The sequence below is a fragment of the Loxodonta africana genome, chromosome 15 (genome assembly GCF_030014295.1).
Source record: "Loxodonta africana isolate mLoxAfr1 chromosome 15, mLoxAfr1.hap2, whole genome shotgun sequence".
Lineage (NCBI taxonomy): Eukaryota > Metazoa > Chordata > Mammalia > Proboscidea > Elephantidae > Loxodonta > Loxodonta africana.
In genome coordinates, this window is record NC_087356.1 from 6,161,197 (window position 1) to 6,182,060 (window position 20,864).

At 43.9% G+C, this 20,864-nt stretch overlaps 1 protein-coding gene across 10 annotated transcripts in view; it reads right to left on the bottom strand.

Annotated features, from left to right (window-relative positions):
• TBC1D8 (TBC1 domain family member 8) overlaps nucleotides 1-20,864 on the bottom strand; it is a 183,190-nt gene that overhangs the window by 88,747 nt on the left and 73,579 nt on the right. For all 10 annotated transcript variants that reach the window (XR_010317894.1, XR_010317893.1, XR_010317892.1 and 7 more), the window contains exon 3: nucleotides 808-926. Coding sequence is in view for 7 of the 10 variants with exons in the window: in XM_064268498.1 (XP_064124568.1) it covers nucleotides 808-926 (119 nt within the window). In the remaining 3 variants the exon portion in view is untranslated. The remainder of the gene's footprint in view (nucleotides 1-807; nucleotides 927-20,864) is intronic.

Sequence of the window (20,864 nt, forward strand, 5' to 3'; positions counted from 1 at the left end):
AACCAAACCGGTTGCCATCAAGCCAATTCTGACTCATAATGATCCTGTAGGGCAGAGTAGAACTGCCCCATAGAGTTTCTAAGGAGCGGCTGGTGGATTCAAACTGCCAACCTTTTGGTTAACAGCCAAGTGCTTAACCACTGTACCACCAGGTAGGGCCAGCAAAAGAGAGAGTAACAAGATGTCACAACTGCAAAAAAGTTGAGAATAACTAATTTAAGGAATTAAATCATGTTGTTGTTCTGGAAAAACATAAATCTTAACTTTTTTTTTTCCTAAGATAAAAAAAGACCCTTCATTTCTATAAAGGATAGCAAACTCTAGGCTCGAGATTGACGTCATTTTGTTTTACTTCAGGTGTATTTTGCTGGAGAGGCTGGCTCTGCCAAAATACACCTGATATAAAGACTGGCTCTGTCAGGTTTAAGGAGCCCTGGTGGCTCAGTGGTGAAGTGCTCGGCTGCTCACAGAAAGTTCAGGAGTTCAAACCCAGCCAGTGGCTTCCCGGCAGAAAGACCAGCGATCTGCTCCAGTAAACATTACAGCCTAGAAAACTTTATGAGGCAGTTTTACTCTGTCACATGGGGTCACTATGAATCGAAAGTGATTCAACAGCACCTGACAACAAAAGCTGTCAAGTTATACAGGTAACAGGTCAAACGTATCTGGCTTTACGTGGTCAGAGTACAACTACAGTGGAGAGAGCCGTTAGCATATGATTAAAACTGCTGCACTGTGCAAGATCCTAAAAGGAGGTTAGAAGGAAGATGGAGATACAGGCAGGAATGTTAAAGTCCAGAAACCCACCTTCACTTTCCCCTTCACAAAACTAGCGATGTCTTCTTTATTGTCAAAGACAGACAACGTGTGCAAGAGGTTTTGTTCCAACCAGTCCCAATGCTGGTTTATTTCTTCTAACGTTGCACCTAGGAACAGAATAGAAAAAAGATAGATTTAAAAACAAAACAAAAATAATCCCTAGAATGTGGACTTGTTTTCCAAGTTTCATGTATCCCTGTGTTTAAATTATTAAAACATGCTGGAGTCTCACATCGTGGGCCACCAACAAGTTACCAGCTGAAAAAGAAGGTGCCTCCATTCAGCCTCGGTCTCTCTCCCCTGCATCACTGGGGATGTGCAAACACCAGACCCTTACTACGTGGATGGACCAGGTGCCCAAGCAAGTTTCACCTGGAACTGTTCTCTGAGCTGCCTGTCAGTATCGTTGTTGTTGTGCCATTGAGTCAATTCTGACTCATAATGACCCTACACGACAGAGCAGAACTGCCTCCTTAGGGTTTCCTAGGCTGTAATCCTTACAGGAGCAGGTCACCAGGTCTTTTCTCCTGCAGAGCCACCGCAGGGTTAGAAAGGTTGATCTTTTGGTTAGCAGCCATGCGCTTAACCATTGTGCCACCAGGGCTGTTGGCATAGCTAATACATGAAATTTCTGCCACCTCCACTCAAGTGACAGAAATGCTTGTAATAATTCAGATATTTCATCACGGAACAAACCCCGAAGAGCAGACAGATTCTGAACAGTCTCTCAGTTTCCCTGTCAGAACAAGGGTCCCTGGAGGACGCAGGCCCAAGAAAGAGCTGCTCAAGAAGTCTCTGCAGGCCCAAGGATGACAAACAGTCCTTTGCAACAGGTATCCTTAGAGACAACAAGTGACGGTTAGTTGCCGTCGAGTTGGCTCTGACTCGTGGAGACAGCAAGCTATAGCCTAGGAAATTTACAGGTTTATGGATTCAGACTTCGTTCCACTTACAACAACATCCCTTAAAAACATACACGAGAAGAGCTCTCAGAGTACATGTTAAAACAAAAGCTGAAGAAGGTTAAATCGTACACGGTACGTGAAATTCTTTCAAAGGCAACTTCAAAAAAAAATCATCGCATTATGGAAGCGTTAAGCAACATTGGTACCAAAACAGTCGTTCTAGTTGTCTGGTTTCCTCTCGGGGACCCTCCTAGTCATCTCCATTAGGCAACGGGAACCCTGGCAGCAGTGGCTTTCCCCTGCACCTAGTGAAGTATCTGCCACACAGCAGATGCTCAAGAAATTCCCCCAACTTGAAGCAAGCATGGTCCTGGACAAGATAACCAAAAAAATAAAAATATATAAACCTGTTGCTGTTGAGTCGATTCTGACTTGGAGGAACCCTATAGGACACAGTAATACTGCCCCATAAGGCTCCCAAGGAGCAGCTGATGGATTCCAACTGCTGAGCTTCTGGGTAGCAGTCGAGCTATCAACCACTATGAGTCGGAACTGGCTCCACGGCAACAGGAGAAGAAAAGGCATGTGTGCATCAGGTAGGGGGTCTTCAGGTGGTACAAATCGTTCATGCACTCAATTGCTAACTGAAAGGTTAGAGATTCGAGTCCATCCAGAGATGCCTCGGAGGAAGGGCCTGGTGATCTCCTTCCCAAAAATCAGCCATCGAAACCCTGTGGAGCACAGTTGTACTCTGACACACATGGGCTGCCATAAGTCGGGGTTTACTCGAGGGCAACTTTTTACTTGTTTGAAGTATATCTCATTCAGAAAGAGATGTATAAACACCCAGCAAGGAGGGCCAGGTTTCCAAATGGAAGCAGGGGAAATCCTCACCTCAAAGAAATTAAGCCGTACCCACCTGTGCAGAGCCACCTGGCCAATGTGAGAAACATAACGGTCACCAGGTATAGCTTACACAAAAGCCAGGTACGCATTTTGTCAAAAGGGAACTTTTCCTCATTTGCAGCCTTCCTCTCCCTGGAGTGTAAATTCCTGTAAGGAACATCCTCATATCCAATACATAAAAACGCCAGAGAGCTCACTCCAGACTTGAGGCTTTGGGGTCAGTGAAGATGAATGGCAGCCCTGTTAGAAACGTCATCCTGAGTGCGCAGTTGGGAAGGAATAAGGAGAAGTATCTAAGAGAATACTTCATACGGAAAAGTGATCGCTTACAACAACAGTACATATTTCTCCTGCCTCCTTCCAATGTTTAGGCGTGGTACTGCCCCAGCAATATTCTCTGTCATCGGTAACAAAAGTTTCCTTGCAGAACTACGAGGGCAGGCCCCTAGCTCTCTCTGCCCACCCAGGCCAGGCATGCAGGACGGTCCCCATCACTGTACCAAGAGCACTGGACCAGTGACACTGACCAGTTATCCTCAGTCTCACCTCCCTTGTCTTGCCTTAAGGATCTATAAACTCTTGCAGTTGTTGTGTGCCGTCAAGCCAATTCCAACACATAGCAACCCTACAGAACAGAGTAGAACTGCCCCACAGGGCTTCCTAGGCTGTAACCTTTTCGGGAGCAGATCACCAGCTCTTTTCTTCCACGAAGCTGCTGGTGGGTTTGTACCACCCACCTTTCAGCTGCCAGCTGAGCACTTAACCAGGGCACCACCAGGGCTCCTGCAATAAACCCTAAGAAGAAGCTCGTTCTCGTGTGAGCGATCACACTTCTCTTGTTCTCACCTCCCGTCCCATCTGGGAGGGCCCCTGTGGTCTGTGGAAATCCCTGGCCCCTCAGGGAAGCTTCCAACCTTTTCTCCATCAGAACTTAGGATTCAGTGTCTGCCTGGTCCATCAGCTGGTGATAACGCAGTCAGTGCGGCTCTGTCTGGTTTTCCTGCCTCTGACCTAAGCCCTGCTGCTATGTTCAGTGTCCTCAGATGGCAGCTCTGTTGCTGTCAGCCTCAAGAACACACCCTAGATTTGCTGGAATAGAGTGGCTTCTTTCTATCGGGAGGACGACACGTCACGTAATGAATGTCACGAGAGAGTTATCAGGTTTCCATTGAAGCTGATAAGCTTGCACGGGCACCAGGTGGTTGACCAGCTCTCTGTTCTTCTCTGGTACTTCTAGGCTTTGTCTTTATTCTCTATTATCCATTATAATAAAACCCAACTAGTAAAAAAAAAAAAAAAAGATCATTAAAAAAAAACAAGTGAAGAGCCAGCTGTATCTTTATTTGTCTTTAGTCTTTTGCTGAATGTTTCCATGTATTTCATTTAACAAAAAAAAAAAAAAAAAAGATGGAGGAATAGGAAAGAACAGAGAAGAGGAAGGACCGGCCTTTGTAGTCCTATTCCATTACAGGCACTATCTTATTGATTGGTAATGAAACTGAATGAGGAGAGGGAGGCTCAGAAACTTGCCCAAGGTCATACAGCAGACGGAACGCAAGCCAGGATATAAGCTCGTTTTCTACAACCTTGAAGTCCCTTAGCATTCTCCTATAACCCACAAAACCAAACTCATTGCTATTGAGTCAATTCAGACTCATAGTGACCCTACAGGACAGAGTAGTACTGCCCCAGAGGGTTTCCAAGGAGCACCTGGTGGATTTGAACTGCTGACCTTTTGGTTAGTAGCTGAGCTCTTAACCATTATGCCACCAGGGCTCCTGTGTCCTCCTATACAAAGCTGTATTTCAGTTTTTAAGTATCATTTACAGAATCCTTAGCGCCAGTACTTGCTATAGCTTGACACTAAAAAATCTACTTTGTGCTTATACTTGGCATGAGACCTCTATTCCTGCAATCTTCCTTTCCTGCGTGGACTATGATATGAAATCAGTCTTCATTTGTCCTACTAAGCTCATAGAACCAACACAGCTAACTAAAGACAGGCCTTCCCATGTGTGTCTTCCTCAACAAATAATTTAAGATTCCATGAGCAGAATTATAACCCTGCAACCATACCATAGATCACTTTGGGATTAAGACTTGAGACAAAGTCTTCCAAAAAAATTAGTCTTTTCTTCTTTAAGAAATTCTTCTATCTACTGGAGAAGAGTTTATGGTAAGGAAAGATGATTTTAAAACAAAACCAAGCCCACATCGTGAAACAAAATCAACACACATATAAAATCTATCACTGAGCCACATTCGCTTTTATTGAAATCCACCCAGTGCCTGAATAGAAGACAAAGTTTTACGCCTCTGCCAGCAGAGACAATCATTGTAACGAAACTTTTCCACCCTACTGTCTTCTGTTTCCTACAAAAGTTGCCAAATGGCAGGGAAATTTTCCAAACTATAACTTCCTCTGCGGGAAGTCTTATGAAGGGCTTCACAAACATACAAATCAAGGCAAGCAGACTGCACGTTGGTGACCTTAATGAACTAAAACATATTTAACAAACACACCAAAGCTCTGAGCCTACACGATAGCAGAGTTTTTCAAATTATATGAAGTAATGCCTAGCATATACCAGAAAATAGCTTTAAAAAAAGAAAAGAAATAGAGTAGAAAATAGAGTATAAGTAGAAGGGTAAGGACTGTTCATGGAATATCTGTTTCAGTGACGCACACACATGTAAACACATTTCTCTCTGCAGGACATGGTCAAAAAAAGTTTGAAAGCGTTGCAGAAATACAGCGGTAGGGAAGGTAAGGAAGAGAAAAGAGCCAAGTGAGAATCTGTCCTCCACTGAAAGTCAGGATGATGACAAGAAGACCACAAATGAGCTCAACTCTGTAACAATGTGTCTACCACTCCCGCAGACTTCAACATGAAGACAGAGGACAGCCAAAAACGGAGAGGCGTACTTGGGACCATAACAGGAATTCAATCAGCAAAATGACACCTGCTTTTATTAAATCCTGTTATCCTGCAGAAAATACTCTACCGTTACCTAAGAAAACTAAAGATCAATGGATCTTAAACTTAACCCGCACAAGAAATAAAAAATCAGACTTATAAATGGCTATGCAAAAACTAAACGTAGCATTAGAAACCTCAATTAAGACCACAAAATGAACAGCCCTGGTAACTGGTGAATAACCACCTCTGTGTGCTAGAAGAAAGTACAGCCAGAGGTGGCAGACGGGACATTGTTGAATGCCTAGCGTATGTGGGGCATTTGGTTAGGTTTGTCATACCCTCAGTATGATTTTCTCTCCATAAAAATATCAGAAGGGAGGCATCTCTATGTTCATTTTCCAGGTGAGAAAACGAAAGGGCAAAAAAAGTCAACTCCGGAATCCCGGTTTCCCCGACCCTAAAGGCCACTTTCCATCCGTGACGCCACAGAGCATTACAGGAGCCTGGGGAACCGGGAAACGGGCCGGTCTCAGCAGCTGAGTCACTTTGAAACTTACAAACAATATTTATTCTCTTAGGTTTTCCCCAGACATATTTTCAGGAAATAAAATAAGCATCTCATTGTCTCTGCCTACAATTTCTGCACGAACACAAGCCACAAATAACTTCATCCAAGCTCCGTTTTTAAAAGCAACTATTCCTCCCACATAATACCCTGTCTTCTCCAGACACCTAAGTCCAAATTTACACTGAAATGGGCATTCTATGTGCACAGTTTACCTCTGCTCCTTTGAAAGTGGCAAAACATTTTTCCCCTGTCCTAACATGCAACACCTCTCTAGATGCCTAGACTAAAGGCCACACAGACCGTAACCACCTCTAATTGCCATCAAGACTGTGCCGACTCATGGCGAAACCGTGTGCCGCAGAGCAGAACAGTGCTCCGAACGGTGTTCGATGGCTGATTTTTTGGATGTAGATCACCAGGTCTTTCTTCCAAGGAGCCTCTGGGTGAACACGAGCCTCCAACCTTTCGGTTAGCAGCCAAATGCGTTAATGGTTTGCCCCATTCAAGGACTCCATGGGCCATAAATTTCACTCTACATTCATCCGCACAGAGTAATGCAGGAGCAAAGAATCTGAGTGGGACATACAAATGAGCAGGGGGAGAATGGAACCAAAAGCCTCTAATTTCCACAAACTTCCTATTCTTAAAGGGGCTACTGTAACATCTGATTTATACATTTACAGCAGGGTCTTTACAACGTCGCATCATCGTCAAGGGGATTTTACCCCGTAGCGTTTCTCACCGTTCAGTTTAAGAAAATAAGTGTTAAAAGTTTCTCTTTACATAATTCTTTTTTGCCTTCAAATTAAATTATTGAGTCCCTAAAATATCTACAATAAGTGAAACATAGATTTTTAATTTATAATTGAAATAGTCATTAAATATCTTTTTGTATTAGTACCATTAAAAACGCTCCTCAGAAATAGACCCTTGGGCCTATAAAAATTTAGTATATCATAAAAGATAGCACCTTACATCGGGAGGGAAATGACGGAACTTTTAATAAATGATGCTGGGACAAAGAGAGCAATTTAGAGAAAGATTCAAGTAGATCCATACTTCACTCTCTACACCAGGGAAAAAAATCCAAACTGATCAGAGTTAGAAGTGTAAAAAAGAAAACTCCACAAGTACTTGAGGATGACTTCTTCTGGGCACGATGAAGTAACAGGAATTGGACTTAACTTTTTTACCTTGTTAAACAATGAGAAAACCAGGCAAAATACGTGAAACAATGGTTCCCAGACATTGGTCAACGGACAAATGAAAACTATTCTGAGGTACTAGTTCTCACCTATCAGTTTGGCAAAAATGCAAAAGTTTGAGACCGTATCTGATGACAAGTCTGTGGGAAAACAGGCAATTTTACACACTGCTGATGGGAATTCTTAAAAAAATGGTACAGCCCAAGTGGTAGGAGGGGAAATTCAGCAATACCTTAAAAAACTTCACATTCATTTACCCCTTTACTCCAGAAATTCAAATTCTAAGAATCTATCCTAAAGAGTCACCAGTAGAAATACAAAATGACTTATATACCAGGTTATTCATTGTGGTGTTGTTCGCCACAGCAAAAGGTTGAAAACAACCTAACGCCCATCAGTAAAGGATTTGTACTTTGGACATGTTATCAGGAGGGACCAGTCCCTGGAGAAGGACATCATGCTTGGTAAGGTAGAGTGTCAGCAAAAAAGAGGAAGACCCTCAATGTGATGGACTGACACAGCAGCTGTGCCAATGGGCTCAAGCATAACAACAACTGTGAGGGTGGCACAGGACTGGGCAGTGTTGCGTTCTGTTGTACAGAGGGCCGCTACGAGTCAGAACCAACTTGATGGCACCGAACAACAACAACAAAGGATAGGTTGAATAAACCATGGCACTTCCACACAGTTAAAGCCAAAAGAGAGACACAGAACAGATCATCTCAGTAGTCTGATACCGAATGATTGCCACAATAGGTTCGTAAATGAAAAGGACAGCGCATAGAACAGAAATACGTGGCCTTTCTGAAATATAGTGGAGAGACTACATACACGTGTTATGAATTGGTTTATATCTGTAAAACAGTGGAAAGCTAAGTCAGAAAAGAAACGGTTATCTATGGTAGGGAAAAGGAACTCGGGAGGAAGTCACGGATGCAAGTGTAGCTTCTCTACAAATATTCTGGTCTACATGTTTGATTTAGAAATCACGGAAGCGTTTTGTAATTTTTAACAATGAAGTTAAATCAATAAGGAAGAAAGGCAATCCCCGAACAAAAAACTGAATAAACCCAACTGTTCATAGGGTTAAGGTTATCAAAATAATGACTGAAATAATTACATACAGAAAATAACTATTTTAAATAGTATTTGGACAATACATCTTTAGTTGAATATATCCTAAGGACAAACAGAGCTGTAAAAACTTAAATTTCATTCAGTACTCTTATGTTAACAGGAATATTGGTATTATTTAGAAACAATATGTGTGTACAGACATATATGTATAAAAACAAGAACCATACATATATATACAGTAGATATATAGATATCGAGCCCCGGTGGTGCAGTGGTTAAGACTACAGCTGCTAACCAAAAGGTCAGCTGTTCGAATCCACCAGCCTCTCCTTTGGAAACCCTATGGGGCAGTTCTATTCTGTGCTATAGGGTCCCTGTGAGTCAGAAGCGACTTGGCAGCAACTGGTTTAAGGGACGTAATAATCACACGTGGCGCGTGGCTCCTGTTGAATACTGACTAGAACAAGCCAGTACGGAGGGGATCAGGTGATGCCAAGGAATCTGCTAATTTTATCACTTTGGTGACAGCACTGCAGTTATGTAAGAATGGCTGTACTTTGTAGAAGTGTTTACCAGGACAAGTGGGGGGTGAAATACCATAATGCCTAGGATTTGCTTTACAGTGTCTTGGGAAGGGGAGGGTTAAAAAAAAAAAGCCCAGACAGGAGAAGATAAAGCAAGTTTTGCAAACCTTGAAAGTGACCTGCCTGCATGTTGAGTATGGTGATTCATTACACTATCCTCACTACTTTGGGATTATGTTTTAAGAGTTTCATAATTAAAAAATTAAAAACTACTTCTTAATAAAAAAGGCATAAACTTGGATACCTAACTCTTGCCTGAGAGGAATGCAAAACCTTATAGGAAACCCAGATCTGGGTTAGAGTCAGCAGTTAAAGCGGGGCTCTTCACTGAAGGGTGAAAGAACAGGGTAGACAATTTCACGCTTCCTTCACTTCTTTATTGTTTTTAAAATCAGGATCACTCCTGGCCCCAAGCAGTTCAAAAATACAAGGTCCTAGTGTGCTCTACGGAGCCTGGTGGTGCAGTGGTTAAGAGCTTGGCTGCTAACCAAAAGGTGGGCAGCTTAAATCCACCAGCGGCTCCTTGGAAACCCTATAGGGCAGTTCTATTCTGTCCTATACGGTTGCTATGAATCGGAATTGACGCGATGGCAACGTGTGTGTGTGTGTGTGATAGTGTGTGTGTGTGTGATAGTGTGTGATGGAGTGTGTATGTGTGTGATAGTGTGTGAGTGTATGTGTGTGTGATAGTGAGTGTGTGTGATAGTGTGAGTGTATATGTGTGTGTAATAGTGTGAGTGTGTGGGTGTGTGTGATAGTGCATGTGTAATAGTGTGTGGGTGTGTGTGAGTGTGTGACAGTGTGTGTGTATAACAGTGTGTGTGGGTGTGATAGTGTGTGAGTGTATGTGTGTCAGTGTGTGTGATACAGTGTGTGTGTGACGGTGTATGAGTGTGTGTATGTGTGTGTGGTAGTGTGTATGTGAGTGTGTGTGATAGTGTGTGATAGAGGAGTGTGTATGTGTGTGTGATAGTGTGTGTGTGATAGTGTGTGTGTGATAGTGTGTATGTGAGTATGTGTGACAGTGTGTGTGATTGTGTGACAGTTTGTATGATTGTGTTGTGATAGTGTGTGATAGTGTGTATGATAGTGTGAGTGTGTGTGATAGTGTGCATGATAGTGTGTGATATAGGAGTGTGTGTGATATTGTGTGTATGTGTGTATGAGTGTGTGTGACAGAGTGTGATAGTGTGTGTATGAGTGTGTGTGTATGATAGTGTGTGTGATAGAGGAGTGTGTCAGTGTGTGTGTCAGTATACTTCATAGAAGCAGCAGCTTAGTACAGCCGGAGCATCAGGACACACCTTGGCAGCATGAGACTCACACACACTGTCAGGGAGAAAGGGCACACCTGGCTAACACAGCCAGCTAGGAGACAGGCGCTTCTGCTTTGCACTTAAAAAAAAAAAGGAATCATTTAATAAAAAGTCATCTGCCAAAATCACGCTGTTTTGAAGCCCACATGCCCCAGTCAATCTCATCTACTAAAACGAAAGGGATTGAAGCAGATGCTTGCTAAGCCCGTCCAGATGGTTTCTCTTGTTAAACAGTCACGCGCTACGCACAAGTTGGGCACCTGTGAAATAGGAGGGAAAGGCTTGATTCTAGGTTTAAAATACATATATAAATATTTTTTAAATATCACTTTTGAACTCAAAATTTACTAGGTCTAAAAAGTTAGACTCAACATTTGCCCACTTTTTAAATAACTACGAGCCACACCCCTAAAGGAAGAACACCATCAGTGAGTTCAGTTATCTGGGCATAAACAAAATTATTTCCTGTAAAATATTAACAGCCTGGTGACAATAACTCCATTGTAGAAAAGGAACATTAGCCATGGCACCCCTCCACCATTTCTGAGTATGAACCCCACATGGAAAATTCCAGCCGACGTTGTTCTAAGGAAATCCCAAGAAACCCAACACAAGCGTGATAACTCGCATTGTGTGACCTCGGAGTGCTGACCCAGAAAAAGCTCTCATTTCCCTCCTTCAAGGTGGCCTTCCAGACTTTCCTGGAAGTGCACAGTGAGTTCTGTTCTTGAAAAAAGACGTGGCTGGCACTTCCTTTGTGACCCTGGCACCAAGTTCACAAAGGGGCTAATCTGATCCACCCTTGAACACTTCCTCCCTCCGTAAAAACAGAGATGCAGAGAGAGCACACGGAGATGGCTGAACGCAAGAAACCAATGCCGGCCAAGGCCAAGGGCAGAGATAAGGCACGGCACATCGGAGAGAACACCCTGTTCAGAGCGCTTGCCTGATCCTGATGTGGCTTTGATAACACCCTAAGCTCCCTGTGCCTTGCTTCCTCCCTCTCTCTCCAAACTCAGAAAGTTATACCTACGAATTGTGTGAGCTGAACAGACTCCACAGCAATGAGTTTGGTTTTGGTTTTTGGAATGCATCGTTGAGGAGCCCTGGTAGTGCAGTGGTTAAAGAGCTTGGCTGCTAACCAAAAGGTCTGCAGTTTGAATTCACCAGAAGCTCCTTGGAAACCCTATGGGGCAGTCCTACTCTGTCCTATAGGGTCGCTATGGGTCGGAATCGACTCAACAGGAACAGGGTTTTTTTCTTCTTTTTTTTTAATGCATTGTTGAAGGACCCGTGGTGGTGCAATGGTTAAGCACTTGGCCGTTAACCAAAAGACCTAAGGTTCAAATCCACCCAGCAGCTCTGGGGAAGAAAAGACCCCATAAAGATTACACCCTAGAAAATGCTATGGGTTAGTTGTACTCTGTCATATAGGGTCGCTATGAGTAGCAATCAACTTGATGGCACACAACAACAACAACAATGCACCGCTGAGAGTATCAGAGGAGGAAAGTCTGGGGAAGGAAAGTGTTTTTTATACTAGAAAGCCTAACTCTTGTGATGTTCAATTTTGTAAAACATATGTCACATTCTAATTAGCTAAAATATCACAGATTCCTTTATTGTTCTTTAACATTTCAAAATGACTTTTTTTCATTTTTCAAATCTAAAATACTAAGTTTCTTCAAACTACACATATATTCCCTCCCCAAAATTCAGATATTCTTCCCCCCACCGCCCAGCCAGACGGGCATGCTGCCCATTCTCTGCTTACAAGCCCCTCCGCTAGGGGAGTCTTTGCTTGGAGGGTACTGAGTTCCTGTTTGGGGTGAGGGAAAATGTGAAAACAGACCCTGTGATGTCTGCACAACGAGCAGAATCCAGGTCACGAAACCCTACATGTCAAAAATCCTAAAAGGGCGAAGTTCAGGAATCAAGGTAAATACTAACTGAATATAGTATTTGTTAAATAGAAATGAACGCAGGAAATCCATAATAAATGAAACATTGATTTTTTTTTTTTAAAGACAGCATCTGACCCTAAGAAAACTCTGCACTGCTCCCACGTGAGGTGGTATCCTCGCCCTTGCCCTCTACACCTGTCCCGCATTTTTCTGTTTTCCTGCTTCCCTCCCTTCCCTCAAGACCACAGAGCAGACCCCGCTAGCAAGGGGAACACCGTGCAATTACGCTGCCGTAAATAGAGCCACCAAACTACTCAATGTCTGGGGCCTAAACTCACATCTGCAGACATGAGGTGTCATCCAAAGGCCGTCTGTACAAAGGATTGGGGTGTTTTTCATAAAACATCTACTACCTGGGCCATGTTTTCTGCAGGACCCCCATGCTGGTTGCCTGTAAACAGCGAGGTATAGTAATCAGAAAACACGGACCACCTCCGTGTCTCAATGAGTCCACGTTAACGAGAGTCAAACCACCGTGCAGTCAGCTCCTAGAATCATCTGCCCAGATTATTTCCGGGCCTGCAGCTCTTGCCTCTGCTTCCTCTGGTTTCCTGAAAACTGGGCAAAGACAGCTCGCTCTGTGTTCAGGGCTGTGGTAAAGTATAAAATACTTGCATCCATAACATGGTGACAACATCCAGGGTCATCTATCAACAGGACAGGAAGTAGCTAAAGGGACACCTCACAGCCTGGACCTGGCCTGGACTTCCAAACTGCAGCACAAAGCCATGACTAAGGGGTACCACCAGACACAGAGCAACGGCGACCAAAAGCCCCCTTTCTCCTCCAGGGCCCCAAACAGCTCTAACAACTTAGGCATCAATTCAGCCAAAAGGTGACCCATCCACCCCTCAGGCTAGGGCACTGGCCTCTAATCTCTCACTGTCTCCTCCACTGTCTCGTTTTCCTCCTCTCCTGACCGTGACTAGGGCTTAGGTACTCCTGGGGGCCTGCTCTCCTGGTTCCACACACCACAAACTTGTCTCCACTCATGCGAGAAGCATCGTGCATCTGATTTCAGAAAGAAGGCAAGACTCCTGCAAGTTCTTCTACTGCGCATGGTTTTGGGGCACACGACAGAGCTCTGGACTCAGGCCCACACCCTGCCCCGGCTTACCAGAAAGAGCCCACGAGGTCTGATGTGTCATTACGGCACCACTGCTGACCTCCTCAAGTACAGGGGTTTTAACTGCTGCTCCCAGAGTTACCTTCTCTTCTACACTTCACCACTCTCTCCTCCATCAGCTGCTTCCTGAGCACTGACTGTGTGCCAGGCTCTGTCCTAGGCACCAGAGGGTCAGGGGTGAACAAGGCTCTTATAAACCCACTGCCATTGAGTCCACTCCAACTCATAGCGACCCTACAGGACAGAGCAGAACTGCCCCGTAGGGTTTCCAAGGAGCGGCTGGTAGATTTGAACTGCTGACCTTTTGGTTAGCAGCCTGAGCTCTTAACCACTGCACCACCAGGGATCGAAGACTCTTACAGGGCTTTTACTTAAGTTAGAGAGGCAGGCAAAACACAAGGGCAGCAATAGTCATAGTAATTGCCATAGGGCCTTGGGAGTCAGGATGGAGGAAGCAGCTGACAGGGCGGTCAGGGAAGGGGGGACATCGGAGCGCCAACCTGAAGGTCCACCTCCTTCCAAACAACTTAGAAGCACTCTCTCCCCATGTATCTTTCATCCACTGAAGCCAGTAATGTTTATAAAAATCTTAGGATTCTTTGTAAGAATGTAAGTTAAAAAAAAAAAAAAAAAAAAAAGCAGCTTATCTCTCCTCTCAACCGCTGTCTTTCACAAATCTCTTTTGCCAAATAAATAATATTTAGCACCTGTAAAATTATCAATCTACCTCTTCCAGGTCTTTAAAAAACTAAATAAATAAAATACAAACTTATTCTCAAAGGCTCTGCCACGTCTTCCCACCCTGCTGTGCAAGCAAGCCAAAAGCAAGCGAAAATATAAATCCTTCTCCCAGGCTCCTTACTCTTCCTGTCCCTACCCATGTCCTGGTACCGCCCAGTCCTTTCCTACAGCTCTTGTTTGTGCTTTATCTGAGGCTTGAAACTCCGGGCAGAGACCATTTCTCAATGCTCAAGACACAATAAAATATTAAACATGGGTGAGTCAATAATATAGTGCCAAGATGCCAGAGAGCTCCCAGAAGACGGCTCAGTAGCTAAATCAATAGCACAGGCTCATGACAGAAATAGCCTCACCACCCTCTCTTCTTTAACCCAAGACAAACTGCACTGAAAAGAAAACCTTCTCAGTCTGGGGACCTTCTAGGGACAAGATGACAGAAGAAAATGAATTATATGTGGACCTTACCTGGGTCAGGCCCAAGGCAACAATCTGGCCAAGTGCAAACTACAGGAAGCGCATCTTGGTTCAACAGAAAGAATGATCTAGGAATTAAGCCTGTCCAGGACGCTACCACACTGCTGCGGTGGGAAGCTAGTGTCAGCTGGTGCTACCTTTATGGCCAGCCAATTTTGTCAATACATTAAAGGCACTACACCCTTTTAATCTTGCAATTCCACGTCTTTATCGTGTGCTCTGGAAAGGTCCTGTCCTCTCTTGCTTTCCTAGCCCTGGTTCCACCTGCATCTGTCATTTCCAGTTTATTATCTGGACTCCCCACTCCTAGCGGATCCCGATGGAGGGAGGTTGCCCCTCACACACTCACGTGGAGGCCCCACGCGTCTGGGACCCTGCAGGAACAAAACATTTCAAACAGGTAGACTTTGGGGATTGAGGAGTGTGCTGAAAAATACAAGGGCAAGGATGTTCACTTACGTTTTTAACATACTGAAAATTCAGAATCAATGTTAAGTATCTAATAAAGGTTGGGTTTAGTGAAATTAAGCTACAGCTACAGGGTATAGGACTGAATGCCGTGTGTTGTTGTTAGTGACACCCAGTTGGCACCCAACTGATAGTGACCCCATGCATAATGGGACTGGACCATTGTGATCCATAGGGTTTCCACTGGCCGAGTTTTGGAAGTAGATAGCTAGTCCTTTGTCCCTAGTCCTTCTTAGTCTGGAAGCTCCACTGAGACCTGTTTGGCATCGAAGCAACACACAAGCCTCCAAGAGCAGATGGGTGGTGGCCATGCATCTGGTGGACTGGCCAGGAATCAAACCCGATCTCCCACATGTGAGGCGAGAATCCTACCACTGAACCACGACTGCCCTTGAATTCTGTGTGGTGATGAAGAGCTACATTGTATCACTGTGGTTTCAAAGTGCTCCAGAGAGCCCCCACTGGATACTGCAGATCTTTGAGGGAAGTCACAGATTCAGAAACAACGTAGAGGTACACTCCAACTCTCCACAAGCTGACTCCCTAGAAACCAACCTAGTGAGGACACAAAACTCCAAATATTTCCATTGAAAACCCCAAATCTAGAGTGAGACAAATTCTTCTGCCTGGGGAAGAGTGAACCTGGGAAAACGGGAAGAAGTGGGCAGGATCCCGCTCTCACACCTCACATCTGGTCCAGCAGCATGCCAGCCCTTGCTGCTCTGTCTCCAAATTATAAACCAAACATGACCACTCCTCACCCCCCCCACCACCACCCAAATCCAGGCCCTGCCATCACCTGCCAGGACCATGGTCTCCTCCTTGGGCCCTCTCTTGTCCCACAGCAGCAGCCTGAGCCGTCACATCCCTGCTCAAACCCCTCAATGGACACCCCTTACCATGGCCACCAAAGCCCTACATGCTCAGGTTACAGCTGCCTCTCTGACATAGAGCCTTCCCCTTCCCACTCCACACGGGCCACATGGGCGTGACTATTGCACAACCCACCAACATCATCACACAGTTCCTCAAACACACCACCTCACTCCCACCTCCGGGCTTTTCCCTTGCTGGTTCCTCTGCTTGACAAACTCCCCTCTGGGTCTTTGCCTCGCCCAACCCTTTACTTCATTTAGGCCTCTGTTCAAAATGTCAACTTCTTGCTCTCTGGTTCAATCATGTACACGAGACTAACGCCCAAAAGCAAAGATGAGAAGGCAGGAAGGGACAGGAAAACTGGACAAATGGAAATGAGGAGCCCGGGGAGGAAAAGGGGAGTGTTGAAGCATCAAGGGGTTGGCAACCAATGTCCCAAAACAATGTGTGTATTAATTATTTAATAAGAGTCTAATTTGCTTTGCAAACTTTTACTAAAGCATTAAAAAAAAAAGTCACCTTCTCAGAGAAGCCTCTGCTAACCTGACCTGAGTTAACCCTCCTCCCTCTGACAACACTTGCTCTTCATTCCTTCACCTGGTACATGTGCCTTCAAAACTCTCACCACCACCTGGAATCACTCGAGCTTACTTGTTTATGGTCTGTATCACTGACCAGAATGTAAGCTCCACGGGGGCATGGATTTCATGAACCTTGTTTACCATTGTGTCCCCAGTGTTCAGGAGACAACCTAAAACAAAATAATGTTGTTGTTGTTAGGTGCCGTGAAGTTGATTCCAACTCATAGCGACCCTATGTACCACAGAATGAAACACTGCCCAGTCCTGCACCATGCTCACAATTGTTATTATGCTGGAGCCCATTGTTGCAGCAACTGTGTCAATCCATCTCTTTGAGGGTCTTCCTCTTGTTCCCTGACCCTGTAACTTTACCAAGTGTGATGTCCTTCTCCAGGGACTGGTCCTTCCTGATAACATGTCCAAAGTATGTAAGATGCAGTTTCGCCATCCTTGCTTCTAAGGAGCATTTTGGTTGTAAAAACATAATAATAGGTACTATCTGTTAATATCTGGCACCAGTTGAATGAATGGTAAGAAGGCTAGAGGATGACGGGAATACGGATGTGTGCTGTAAGAAGCAGCATGAATCCAACCCCCCAAACTTGGAGACTGATTCAGTCCTTACACTCTCACTTCTTCATCCTCGATGCCAGCTACCCACATGGCACTCCCTCTCTGACCCTAGCCACCCAGAGCTAGATCACAGCTCACAAGTTAAAAGGATACCATCCTTCAGACTGCCAAACAGGCAGACGCCAGCCTTAAGTTTGGGGAGTCCACGTAACATCCCAACCTTCTGACCCGCTGGCCACAAGCTCAAGGCTGATTTCCCATTACTCCTTCAGGATGCCAGGAGTCCACAGGACACCCTAACTTTCTGACCTGCTGGCTCCACTGCCCTTTGGGTTTGATAATTGGCTGAAATGACCCACAGAATTCACAGACAGTATGCTGTACTTATGACTACAGGCCTATTATGCCAAAAAGGATACAAATGAAGAAATGCTTAAGGCAAGGTCTGGGAAGGTTTCCAACATGGGGCCTCCATGTCCCAAGGGATGCACTACCCTCCCCAGAGCAGATGTGCTCATCAACCAGGAAGCCCTCTAAGCCTCCGTGTTCGGGGTTTTCATCGACCAGTCCTGCATGATAAGCTAAATCATGTCTCCTATGGCTAGTTGACATTGGCCTCCCAGGTGAGTCTTTTCTGGTCTGGCCAGCCCCCTCTCACCAGCACAAATCCTCAGATACGGCCTGGAAGTCTCAGACCAAGGAACCTCAGTTACTTCGAGTTATTTCCCCAAAGCCACCTTACTCAGGGTAAAAACTAAGTTCTCTACACCACAAGATGTGATCTGAAGCCCAAGAGATCCCCCCTTGGGAATGGAACCTATCATCCCCTTCCCCGGTAGGAGGGGTGAAACCTGGAACAGAACATTTAAGAAAATGTTTTTCTCTCAGAGAAAAAGAAATCAAGTATTCCAAAGGAGAACACGGCTCCTGAATATCTCAAGTATCCCCCTCCACTCGACCCCCTCAGCCATTTTCCCGGGGCAATGGAAAATGGATTAAGTGAAAAATACTCAGCCCTCAAACTACAGACTAGAAAGGAAAATAAACTGTTCTCAGATAAGATGGAGATAAAGACCAAAAGAACTGGATGGTGTCCAGCTACCATTACTGAACATTTTGATCAAAGATTCTATAGAAGAATCTTGATCAGAGGGGGGAAGATGCAGAACAGAATTTCAAATTTTCATGGAATCCAGACTTTCAAGCCATTGAGGGTAAATGAACCCCTGAAACTATTATCCTGACATAATCTTTAAACCTTAAACCAAAAATATCCCCTAGAGTCTTCTTAAAAAACAAATAGTTCAGCTTAACTAGTAAAGAACCCCTAGCTCAAGCATTGTGCTTTTTATTTATTTTTTTTTATCTATACAGAATCAAATTGGTAACATCAACTCGAAAGATTAAGTAGGGAATGTAGGAGCTTTTGTTAATAGGGGAGGAACAACTCAGAAAAGGAGGGTGGGAATGGTTGCACACCTCGAAAAATATAATCAATGTCACTGAATTGTACATGTAGAAAGAAACGGTTGAATTGGTATATGTTTTGGTGCTCTGTATATTCTCAAGAATAACAAAATAAATTATTTTTAAAAACAGATAGGATAAAGCAAAAAAGTCACACTCGTGTGTTAGTGCAAATAGAATGTCAGGGACATCAATGCCGAGCATGAATAAGATGAGGGGAAATGACACAGCAACCAAGCAAATGCTGAAGAGCAAAAGAAGACGAACACACGAAAACAACGTGTTCAAAAGATGGAAAGTCCATCCTAGGAAAAGGCAGAACACTCAAGGAAAACAAAGAAATACTCTCAAATGCTTCATGCTCCAAAACAATCTAATAAGGACAGGAATTCAGTAAAACAAGAGTTCAAAGATGAGATGATGAAAGAAAAAAGATGAAAAGGGAGATTGGGGAAAATGAACTGAAGATCAAAACAACATGACAACAGAATTAATAAAATAAATCAAAAGCAACAAGGTACAGGATATACTGCTGAAAACTGAATTACTGACTTAGAGGCTGTGAATATCGTGGAGACAAGAGATGAAAAAGATAAACAGAAATGAAAAGTATACAACAGCAATCCAATATAAAATGTCTTTGAAGTGATGAATCAAACAAAAGGAATGCAAAATATAATACAATTACAGAATGATATGAGAAAATTTCCTGAAATGATCAAAGAAATCAAGCTTCAGATTGAAAGAGTACATCACGTTCCAGCAAAATTAATACACTGTGCTCAAGGTAGCAAAAGATCCTAATCAAGTTACTGAACTTCAACTTGTATACAGAAACAGTACATCCTTCATGTCTTGGTTATCTAGTGCTGCTATAACAGAAATACCACAACTGGATGGCTTTAACAAATACAAGTTTATTCCCTCACAGTCTAGCAGTCTTGAAGTCCAAATTCAGGTTGTCAGCTCTAGAAGAAGTGTTTCTTTCTCTGTTGACTCTGGAGGAAGGTCCTCGTCATCAATCTTCCCCTGGACTAGGAGTGTCTCAGATCAGGGACCTCAGGTCCAGAGGACACACTCTATTCCAGACGTTGCTTTCATGGTGGTATGAGGTCCCCCTGTCCCTCTGCTGGCTTCTCTCTTTTATATCTCAAAGAGAATGGCTCAGGACACAATCTGATCTTGTAGATTGAGCACTGCCTCACTAACATAACTGCCCCACACCCCATCTCATCAACATCATAGAGACAGGATTTACAACACATAAGAAAATCACATCAGATAACAAAATGATGGACAGTCACACAATGCTGGGAATCATGGACTAGTCAAGTTGACATATTTTGGGGGGACACGATTCAATTCATGACACCCCACAAGGGGTCAAAAATCAGACTAGCTTTAGATTGCTCCCATTGCCACCTTCAATACTGGAAAACCCTGGAACAACGGCCACCAAGCTCTAGAGTGTGGCCTGAGACTATTATACCCAGCTGTCTTAGTCATCTAGTGCTGCTATAACAGGAAATACCACAAGTGGGTGGCTTTAAAAAACAGAAATTTATTTTCTCACAGTTTAGGCAGCTAGAAGTCTGAATTCAGGGTGCCGGTTCTAGGGGAAGGCTCTCTTCTGTCTGCTCTGTGGAAAAGTCCTTGTCTCTTTTCAGCTTCTCTTAGTGTGGCATCTATCTTCCCCCAATTCTGCTTGCCTGCTTTCTTTTTAATCTGCTCTTTCATAGCTCAAAAGAGATTGATTTAATACACACCCTGCTAATGTTGCCTCATTAACATAACAAAGAAAACTCATTCTCAAATGGGATTATAACCACAGGTATAGGGGTTAAGATTTACAACACATACTTTTGGGGGATACAGTTCAATTCATAACACCAGCCAAGGTGTCACTAAAGTCCAAAAGCAAGGGATAAACATTTGCACACATGAAAACATTCAGAGAATATGCTATTCATGAAACATCACGGGGGAGATGAGGAGCTCAGAAAATCCGGCCAATTAAGAGATGGACCACAATAAAAGATTCTGGAATGGGAAGGCATTACCTGAGTTACTAATAGTTAAACAGAGAATTGAGCCAAACAATGACAAAAAGCATGATTACAGAACAGAATGGGAATTACAACATAAAATTAATTTTTTAAAAAATGTTAAGGGGAGATGAGGAGGAAAGGGGAAGATTAAGAATGCTGGCAACCTTGTTCATTAGGGTGGGAAGTCAATGGACACTGTCAGAACTGAAACGTGTTTTTTAAAAAGCCAAAATTCTAGCCTTGTA